The 10926-nt window shown below is 44.4% G+C and overlaps 1 protein-coding gene across 1 annotated transcript; it reads left to right on the top strand.

The window, feature by feature from the left end:
* Positions 1 to 7911: 7911 nt before the first annotated feature.
* On the top strand, positions 7912 to 9783 carry LOC147465023 (protein CURVATURE THYLAKOID 1A, chloroplastic-like). Its single transcript, XM_086517466.1, has 5 exons — positions 7912 to 8112; positions 8827 to 8984; positions 9062 to 9169; positions 9246 to 9317; positions 9410 to 9783. The coding sequence occupies exons 1-5, from the start codon at positions 7992 to 7994 to the stop codon at positions 9479 to 9481; spliced, it is 531 nt and encodes a 176-aa protein (XP_086373592.1). The 5' UTR covers positions 7912 to 7991; the 3' UTR covers positions 9482 to 9783.
* Positions 9784 to 10926: the final 1143 nt, after the last annotated feature.

The following is a 10926-nucleotide window of genomic DNA, read 5'->3' as shown; positions in this document are numbered from 1 at the left end:
TTGTAGTGGCTATCGTTTTGGATTTGCACGAGAGGCACTAGATTTTATGTCACTTTCCTGTGGTCACTGCTACCACTTTCTTTGTTTTGCACACATGGTTCATTCCTATGAAAAGTGTGTAGTGCTTGTTTGTGAGCAGCATGTGCCATCCAAGATGAAGGTAAAACTAGGCTAGCAAGTTGAGGCATGTACGATAGCTACCCCCCAATGCAAGTGAGCTTCCACCACTACCATATTTGTGTTTATGACCATGGCTTGGTGAATATTTTCCCTGGCTACTAACACAATCTGTGCAATTTGTAGATCAATGCTCACAAAGTGTAGCAACTCAACTAGCCTTCATGGCATGGAGTACGATTCTTCGTTCCAATCTTAGAGAGGGTGCTTGTAAGTGCATTTGGTTGTGGACATGCTAACTCTACTCCCTCCATTGGCAAGGGCAAGTCATTGCATACCTACATTATGCAGAATCTGCTACCAATGCTCTAATTAAGTTTAAATCTTTTCCTAAGGCTACCGTCTACTAATGCTACATCTAGGGATAAAAATGATGTTGTTAAAGAATAGGCTCCATATTATTTCTCACCAGTGTCAAGGGCGCCAACAAGTGAAGTTGATGGCCAATTTGATCCTCTATAGAGGATTGAAGTGGCATGGGTTTAATTGGAATCTTGTCTATGGTTGACAAGGCAATCCTTTGAACCTATGGTGACTATGAGGATGAAGAAGTTATGGAGAAAGAACCTGCTATGGATAGTGCCTTACCTAAAACTGTTGCTATTGGGGGAGATGAATGCAGTTTATTGTTTGAACGACCCTGTTGTTAATACTTCCTTGTTGCCAGAGAAGGTGCTCAATGCTTTGGATAACAAGAAATTTCTCTTGGTCCCGATGGTAAAGCTACTTCTTGTCTAGGGACACCGTGTGGAAAAGTTTCAACTAACACAACTAAAGAAGGAGGAAACCAGAACGTGAAGTAGCTGAAAAAGGGAGGGAACCACTGGCTGAAGAAGGGGGGGGATGAGAACTTGATGTGGGAGAACTGGATGTCAATCAAACTCCCAAGGGTAATTCTTCTCATTGCATACTTACATCCTCCCTATGATGATTATGTGATTGGATGGCTTCTTACTGACGGGAGCAAAGCGAACCCCGAACCCCCAACGGCCTCTAAAACACCGGGGACCGAATGGAGCGCCTCGAGCCTGTCATGGTAAAGCAAACAGGGGGCACCACCTAGCTTCAGCGGCTAGGACGCAAACAACACACCACCATAACAAAGTTTTCATCCAAGAGAGATGGATGCTTGGGAGCAATGATGAAGAGGAAAGGGAATGAGATCAAGTGTGTGTGTGTGTGTGTGTGTGTGTGTGAGAGAGAGAGAGAGAGAGAGAGAGTGAGGGAGGGGGTATAGCGGCTTAGTACTTAGGCACCACAAAAGGATGGCGAATCCGCACACCCTTCACACATACACAAGCTCACTCCAAACACAAGACTAGGTGGCGATTCCGCACACCTCACATGGGCAAAACATTGCAGGAAAACATACTCACAAAACCTCAAGCTTTATTTAGAGAATAAGGCGATGAAATGGGGAGCATAGGGTAGGGGAATGAGAAGGGAGAGAGTGGTAGAGCACATGGCGGATAGGTGGGAGTTGATGGCGAAGACTCGCACGAGGGTTATGGCCATCATCCTTCATTTAGTTGCCCTTCATCTTCCATAGCCAAGGGTGTAGAGGTCATGCTCAAGACAAGCATGGTGATTGCGGTGATGGTGATGGTGTGGGTGTGTGTGTGTGTGCACTAGGCACACACAGTGCATAGTGTACTCTTTGGTGATGGTGTGTGTGTCTTTAGTGTGATGGTGACCCCTCTTTATATAGGGGAGGAGGGGGGAGAAATTCTAGAATTTAGAAATGAAGAAATTATCTACATAGGCCATGTGACTGTGGGCCCCACTTGTCTGGCTGTGTGTATATGTGCCAAAACAGCAGTCTCATGAGAGAGAGACTAAGAGAGAGAGATGGGTGGATGAAAAAAAGTGAGAGGTGACATGGAGAATAAAGTAATTACAGGAGGGGAGAGAGGGGAGTGTGTTCAGAGATGAATCTGTGTGCAGATGTGTGTGAACACAAGAAAAATCAGGTAACCATCGGGTGGGGATGGGTCTGTGGGCACCTTTTTTAGTGAAACTGAGTGTGTGTGAGTGTGGGGAAGGTTATTTAGCTACAAGACAAGAGACATGGCGCCCTTTAGAGAGAGGGGGGGGTATTTGGGTCATGGGATATGATAGGAGAGAGAAAGAGGGGGTGGGGTATACTATTTTGGAAGATAGGGTAAGTTGCATGTGAGTTAGGGTGCCTTATTGGTGAGTTATAATGCATTATTGGTGAGAGGTGGGGTAGCTTGAGGGGAGAGAGAAAGGAGAAAGGACAAGGGGAAGAGAGAGGGGGTTGACCTTTTGAGTGGAGGAGAGGAAAAGGGACACCCGGCGGGGCAACAGTGAAGAAAAAGGAGGCAAGGTGGGGATGGGCTACCCCGCAGGCATGAGGTGGCCTATTTTACCTTTCTTATATATTTACATAATCATACTTTATTTTTTTCTTACTTTTTCCAATGCCTTTTATCACTCCCTCCCTAAGAGGGGGTTTTCATGGGGTGGGGACGAGAGAAGAGGGGTATGGGAGCTTGGCTTGTGAAAAGCCCCCATCATTACCTTGAACTCTTATGGGAAATCATGTGTAGATCATGGTTTGTGATGACTAAACATAATGTGGAGAGTGCACCGATTGCACATACTTCCTCGCCAAAGATACCTGTCGAGAAAAGCACATTTGAGACTGGAAAAGGTCTGTTCATTGTTTCGTATACCTTGCTATGTACTAGATTGAGTTCATTCTTCAACTTGATTATTCTAGGCCGAGAAAAAAGATCATCTATGGAGGTGAGCTTCCTAGGAATAGTTCTCGAAAGCAAAAAATTGACGTTAATGTTGAGGAAGAGAAGCCTGGCAATACTGAGTTTTGTTAGGTATAGGCGGTGTGTCTCACCGTGCTTTGCCCGTGTCTGCCAGCCAGTGTCTGACCACCCACATTTATCTCCTTATTCTTTATACATACAAAGAATAAGGAGCTCTCACTCACACTCTTACATGGTGCTCACACAGTGAGATTTGGGAGCTCCACCCACATCCTATGCCGTGCTCTCTCTCTCTCTCCCTCTCTCCCCTTTGTACTCTTTGCGCACACACACCGCATCCACGCACTCACAAATGGTATCAAAGCTGGTTTCATTCCCAAAATCGCTTCCGCACACGTGCGCACTTTCAAGAGTGCAAACAGGGTTTCGACTTCGGCATTGGCAAATTCAGCTTTCCAAGAGTGTTTCAACAGGTATCCTATCATTTTACCCCTCTTTCGGAGCCATTCAAGCCATCAGAAACCTCATTCGATCTACAGTTCAGGAGCTGCATTTTTCAGCCCTCTTTTGGCAGTTTATGCTGCGTTTTTGGTCTGAAAACGAGGTTTTTGGTATATCTTTTACACCTGGACTTGGATACAAGTGATCCAGGAGTCTAACTTGGGGTTTTGGCACATTCCGGACGCGCTGAACATATCAGGATTTTAAAATTCTGAGTGCTGATTTTTCTGCAGCAGCAGCTGTTTATTGTGTGTCGAGGATTCCACACATGGTTTGCTCTTGGATGTGAGAGTGAAGCAACGACGCCTAATATGCCCATCGTGGCCGCAGTCGTGAGCAAGAACCACCTCTAACCTGAAGTGTCTCCATATCCATGCCAAAACTATGGTAAACAATGCTCGAGATCACAAGACTCTTCCACTCGAGAGCAAACCACTGTCTCAAGCAAAGAAGGTGAGCGAATGCTCAAGCTCACTAGCCTCTGCAATAGGCATACATATTTGGCAAAATTTTGACAGAGTCTCCTCTGTAACTGGAGAAAAAACTTAACAGTAAATCGCAATGGAGACAACAACAAATGCCCAAGTGGCCAATCCGGGAATGTACTCATCCGGAATCACCTCACAAAGTCATACACATAGCCAAACCGCTCTAGCTGGAGTATCACTCAAGGTGCCACAAATGACATACATATGTGAGTGAAAAACTACTGTCAAAATGTCTCAATGAATGAACAATGTGCCAGAAAACCGTAGCATACACAACTCCTCACTCTTGCGAGAGTGGGTACAAGAACACCAAACTGTGTCCAAACTAACAAAACCTGCCAATGTGAGAGCTAAGCTCGATCACAAACTATGGCGAGTAAACTGCAGTCGCTATCCCACAAAAGCATACAAAAAGCAAAAGCTCAAGGCACTTGCTGTGTCGAAACCGGTATACAAGCCAAAACACTGCAGAAGATGTCTTCAACTGCAAATGGCAACACCTGTGGGAGTACTAGACTCAACCTGGATGGGAGTCAAAACTGGAAGTTCCAAATGGTCGAGCACTCACAACTCAAGACCAAAAATGCAAAGCAAAACACGCTCGCGATGCACCATCCAAAGAGAAAACACTGCACGCAAATCTTGAGTGCTATAAGTAATCGCAATCTCGATCTCACCAACGATGCGCATAAAACTGTTGGGAAAATTTCACCAGAGTTTCGTCAACAAAATGGCTACAAAACCAGTAACCAAAGTGACTGCACGCTCAAAACCATGAGCAACCAAAGCGCTTCAAACTGCACTCCAAATGCATGCACCACTCTCCACACTTTGCATACATCATTCCAAACACCTACAAATTTAGTACACAAATACCTGCTCTACCTGTGACTGCCAAAAAACATGATCAAAGCATACATTGCCGAGCTCAAACCGCAATCACATGAGTCTCCCTGAGCATTAAACCACATAAGGCATACATCGTATCCTCCCACCTACGAGGAAACAATAGGCGTATGAGGCAACGGAAGAGGCAGATGCATGTTGCTACTACGAGGACACATGCTAGAGAGCATGCATGTGACGGGCATGTCACTTTTCAGTCTAGATTGCCTTCAGACTACTTTGTATCTTGGGATAGCACATTGTCTACGTGTTTTCTACTAGACGAGCACGCAGTTTTTTCACGTGACGCCACGTCGTGATTTGTTTTGCTCTTTCTCTAGTGGGAGACTTGGTTGTGTGCATTTTGCTGATGGTTCTATGTCATATGCTGATGGTTCAGCATATGACATAGAGGATGCTGGAGATGTATGCATGTCTTTACCTAGCGGTGCATCACTTACGCTACGAGATGTACATTATGTACCAGGACTCAGCCAGAGTCTCATTTGAGTGCGTCAGTTGTTGTAGAGCAGTGGACATTGTGTACTGCTTGGAGAGCGGTCATTTCAGATGCGTAGGGGATCATTGGTGATAGCCGGGGGTGCTTGGAGTAGTCTGGTATACCCTTTGCATATTTCTGACACACGAGGCAGTGTAGTCACTGTGTATTTGCAGCCATGTTTGGAGCGAGAGATGAGACGTGTCTCTTTTGCGGATGTGCTGCATGGAGAGCAGGTTGTGCATTTGTCTTGTGGTGACATTCACACAGATAGTGGTATCTTTGGGGATGCACAGGTTGGCCAGTCATCAGTTGAGGTGACATTAATTGAGCCAGAGATCAATGCATTGTTCTATGATGCATCTGATACATTTGAGGGCAACAGTGTCCTTTAGACAGCTGTGTGTGATTGTAGTGGTGCTGATTTTTTGATACAGTGGTGACTATCAATACAGTTTTGTTCTAAACTTTGGCTTCGGTATCAATTTACTTTTGACAGGATGTCTATTGCATCTCATCATTTGTCCCATTCATGCATGGTTCATTGCATCTATTCTTTTAATGTGTTGTTTCAAGGTGTGCACTAATGTCACAGGAGGCATGGATGCATCTTTAAGTAGATCTAATGTATCCAAGCGATGTAGGTGAGGACATAGGGTAGTCCATTGATGTCATCAAAGAAATTTTCCAATCCAAGGGTTCTCATTCTGGATCTTAAGGGGGTTTTTCTCACACTATACACTACAAAGAATCACCCTCGACCCCCCCCATCGGCAATTGAAAATTGCATGGTGAGAACTCGACACTCGTGGGGTGTTTACAAACTGTATATATTTGCAGGGGGCCAGAAGCATTCTTGGATTGGGCATTCTAGCATTTGATGTTTTCTTATGGAGTTGTTGTGGAGAACACGAGGAAAAATCCTAGCTTCCCTATTGCTTCTCAAGGCTATGGGAGGGGTTCAAGGAAGTTATTGGTCAGGAGAGGAGTCTAGTTTACCTACAACATCAGATTCCTAGAACTGGAGAGTGTATCATGTTCAAGCCATTGGATGACTTTCGACCATGGCATCCAAAGTACACTTTCAACAACACAATCATGGTCGATGACACTGCTTTATAAGATGTTCAAAAATGAGAGGGCCAAATATCTGATTGCCCCAAAGATTGAAAGCCTCTTAGATGTGGAGGATGCAGAGTACCTAACAACTACGTTGTAGGCATGGCTTTAGCTGTGTGCTAAACATCAGCAGGAGTACACCTTTGAGGCATCTCTAAAGTGCATCCTAGATGAAATTAGTTGGGATGTTTTTCATATGTTCTCTAAGCTTGAAAAAAAAAAAAGTAAGTATCAACTTTTATATATCTCCATTTTCTGTATATTGCTGGATTGTGGACAATGAAGTTTCCCCTGATGTTTTATGGCTATTAGCCAGTATTTTACCCTTGTTGACATGCATGTATGGTGTGCGAGAATATGAAATGACTTTATAATCAAAATTGAGTTGTCTTTGTTTGATATGTGTGAAGTGATTCCAACACACATGTACATGGTTGGTATAATGTAAGGTAGACTATGGTAAATACACTCCTGCACATCTGTGATAATGACATATATCTTGAAATTAGGAGGATTACCTAGCTCCATTGGGAATTTGATAGCCCTCAATAGATGATAGGAGTGTATTGCAACTCGTTTGTCATGCAACAACTTGTAGTATGCGTCGTCAATATTCTCATAATACTGTCCTGACACATAGTAAGACCCCTTTTCACATATTGTTCCCCATGCATCTTTGACCCTTTTTATTGCCTGAACTTTAGTAGCATAGCAATTGAGAATCTGAAACTCGACCTTCTCAACATTATCCAATTCAACATTAACTGCGAAATTATCACCAACATGTAGCAACTCTACCAGGGGAGCCTTCACACCCTTCATATAGAGGATTCAATGTAGGGTGTTCTTCATCATTTGATACCACCTGAGCTGGCTATAACTTTATGTGAGACCAATTTGAGAGAATGGTCTTGTTTGCACAATTGTTTACACAAGACCGCCAAGATTGTTGCATATATGCATCACAAATAACACAACAACTTGCGAAGCTTGATCTCCATGGGATCGTGTGTCAAGAACCCACATACAATTGTGCATACTTTGTGTTCCTTGAATGGTTTCAACTCCATATTTATAGCTCTTATCAGCATCGCCACCCTTGATCTCCCCAAAAAACCTCTTTGACCTTTTCTTCTTTTTGGCCCTGATGTGCTGTTTCCAAGTCTCTCCAAGAGAAAGGACACAACATTCCTTGCATTCTTAAGGACACCACCATCTGGATCTACCTGTTCCTATGATAAGGCCCACTTAACCATTGTTCCAACACCGTCGTGTTCATGGTTCACTCCAACCTAGATTTAATTCATGGTCCACTCCAACCTAGATTGAATTAAACAGTGCTATGTAGCTCTGGAAAGAATTTATATGGTAGTACATAATGTAGGAGTCTTATCTGTATAAAGAGGTAAAACTTGAAAGCAAAGTGAGAGGATGGGGGGATGGGGTGTGTGGTTGAGGATGGTCCAAAAATGGGAGTGCCTACTACCTCAAAACAAGGACGAAAGGTGCCCAGCTCGGCGGACCAGAAGTGGGAACAGTCGAGTCGAACTTCGAAGGCGAGAAAGGTCGTGAGAAGCCATGGCCGCTGTTGCTGCTGCTCCTTCCTCTTGCGGCTCCGCGCTTGCTGCTTCAGCATCTTCTTCCTCTTCCTCACGCCGATTTTGTGTCGGGCGATCGCTGAGGGTGCCTTCTTACTCAGGTGTGTGTTTTTGTGTGTGCGTGTGTGCGTGTGTGTGTGTGAGAGAGAGAGAGAGAGAGAGAGAGAGAGAGAGAGAGAGAGAGAGAGAGATGTTTGCAAGGAATGGTCTGCTAATGGCGTACCCTATCGGCTATCATGAAATGCTGAGTTGAATTTAGGCTCTACAATCGAGTGGCAATGCGTAACCTTCTCACTAATGGAGTGATGGTCTGCCGAATTGGAATCTACCGGTGCAGCACAAGTTTTGCTTTTCGCGCGACCTTTGTTCTGACACATGCGAGTTTTACCATGTGGGCATTGATATCCTTCTCGTTTATCAGGAATCAATAATATTCTCTGTGTAGGCACTGAAGTCTAACTACTTGAATTGGACATAAGGATGCATATCGGGTGAGTCATAGTGTTTTCTCTCTGACAAGGGCCTGGCAGTAGGGGCTGCGCTCTGTATATTACTGGCAGCATCTTTGATAGTGAAGGAATGTGTTCTCTACTTCCGGCGTTAGTTTACCATCTCGTAGCAGTGTGCTTGTTTGTTTTGGGCAGTCCAGGTCTGTCCCCTTCTTTCTGTTATACTTGTGTTATGAGACGAAGAGCTCGGCAGTGGGAGTAGATTTCAAGCAACTAATAGCATAACTATTTGTAGTTTGGACTTGGAACTAAAGGAGGGTATTGAGAGTGTTGCATTGGAATTAAGTGTCGAGCTTGTTTTGATAGGGACTGGTCGATTTGCTCCTCTCTCTGTTCGAGCCACTACCTCGACCGAGGAGCCTGCTACCACCACCACTACCTCTACTCCCACTGTGTCCGTAACTTCAACCACTGAAGAGACATCTCTGCAGACAGACGAACTCATTGCGGACTTGAAAGCCAAGGTATGCTTATTGCAGAGTCTCTCATGCAACGTTACACTCTTGACTTTCTGATGCTTAGTGAGCATTGGATTTTACAGTGGGATGCTATTGAGAACAAGACAAATGTTTTGATTTATGGAGGAGGTGCCCTGGTCGCGTTGTGGTTTTCGTCAACAATTGTTGGAGCTGTGAACTCAGTTCCGCTGGTATGTACCGTGTAGAGTTTGTTTTCAATTGATGGCATTTTGTTCTGCACTGACCTTATTTTATTACTCTTGGCAGCTTCCTAAGGTTTTGGAACTCGTTGGTCTTGGCTACAGTGGTTGGTTTGTGTACAGATACCTTCTTTTTAAGGTAGCTGGATCTTCAACAACAACATGTAAATGAATTCATGTGCTTTTTGACGAAGTTCTACATCCTTATTTTCTCATGTTTGATTTCAACAGGAGAGCAGGAAGGAGCTAGCCGTGGAAATTGAGGAGCTAAAGGGTAAGATCACCGGAGCTGTGAAAGAGTAGCTGGAAAGGAGTGAAGATAATTTTCCCTTCCCCTCGCATGCTTTCTCTACAGTTTTGCTTTGTTGCTGGCCTTGTAAATACAATGGCTTGAGTTTTGTGGACCTAAGCCATGGACAGGGAACTACTGTATGTCTTGGCTCTTTAGAGTCTTTCCGTGTATCCATACTGCAAATGAGGAACATTGTGAAGATGGACCTTTATTGCAGCTCATTCTCGCATACCTAAATAACATCTTCTGCCTTTTCAGTCGAAAGGTTTGAATGTAATTGCTGTAATTGATTACCTCGTGCAGGCTGCGATGATCATGTGCGTCTCCTCACTACTTACTCTTTATTGTTTCCCAGTAAATCTTGGTTTGAGTGAGCACCCAATGGCACAGAATGCAGGTTTCTACCCACATTTTGTCTAGAGGGATAGATAGAGATCCATGATGTAGTAATAGTTTGCATATTTCCACAGTTTTTCAGCCTGATGAGGTATTTTGTGCCTGGGCATCCCCAGTTAAACCGATGCCTTGCAATTCACAAGGCTGAAAGTAGGAAAGAACAAGAAGGGGAAGGAGATGGCTCAGTATCAATACAGCATGCCATGCTCTCTTTTTGTAATGAATACGAATATTTGCCTACGTCATTTTATACAACCACTTCCTCAGTAAAGTCTACATGGCAAGACTGTAGGGGGGCGTCAGGGCCTCTTTTTACTGTGGCAACCACTACTATAGGCGCACTTATGCCAATGCGTTACTTCTTAGACCTTGAATCCCCCCCCCCCCCCCCGCCCCCCTTTTCTTCTATGGGCTGTGCAATGTTGGATGCTTTTTCTTTCAGTTTGTTTCCTCTTTCTTATGTAAGGTTCTTGAATGCAGTCTCTCTTTTTGCGGCCCTGCATGGAGTATTTTCTTGTTATGCTTGTGCATGTAGGGTGTTCATGTGTGTGTGTGTGTGTGTGTGTGTGTGTATGTGGTGTCTGCTTGTATGGTTGCTTGTTTGGCTGCACGCTCTCTTGTCTTCCCGTCTTTGGGTTGTCGGCAGCAGGGACTATGATGTTTATGACGGTGGATGTCTAATGGGTGGTGGTGGTAAGCCATGCCTCAGCTTTTGGTGGATGTCTAGTGGGGATGGTGGTGGTAAGCTATGCCTCAGCTTTTCCTAGTCGATGATATGTTTTGCCTTCATAGCCTTCTTGATTTCTATTGGGATGGTTTGAGGTTTTGCATTTCTCCACTCTGAAAGATCTTCTGGTGTAAGTTGCTCTTTATGGTGTGGATGCTGGATTCAACTTTATACTGTCATGGTCGTCTGGCCACCATGAAGCTCCACAAGTTGGTGTCTTATCCGTAGTGCTGCAACGTGCTCGAATTGAGAGAAGAGTCCCAATACAGACTTATGTACTCTAAAGATCTTCGTCTCTTGGATTTTCATCTTAGTCCCATGTAAATGGATTGT

Source organism: Adiantum capillus-veneris, chromosome 1 (genome assembly GCF_014529385.1).
Source record: "Adiantum capillus-veneris isolate H3 chromosome 1, ASM1452938v2, whole genome shotgun sequence".
Taxonomy (NCBI): domain Eukaryota; kingdom Viridiplantae; phylum Streptophyta; class Polypodiopsida; order Polypodiales; family Pteridaceae; genus Adiantum; species Adiantum capillus-veneris.
This window is presented reverse-complemented; position numbering and strand designations above follow the sequence as displayed.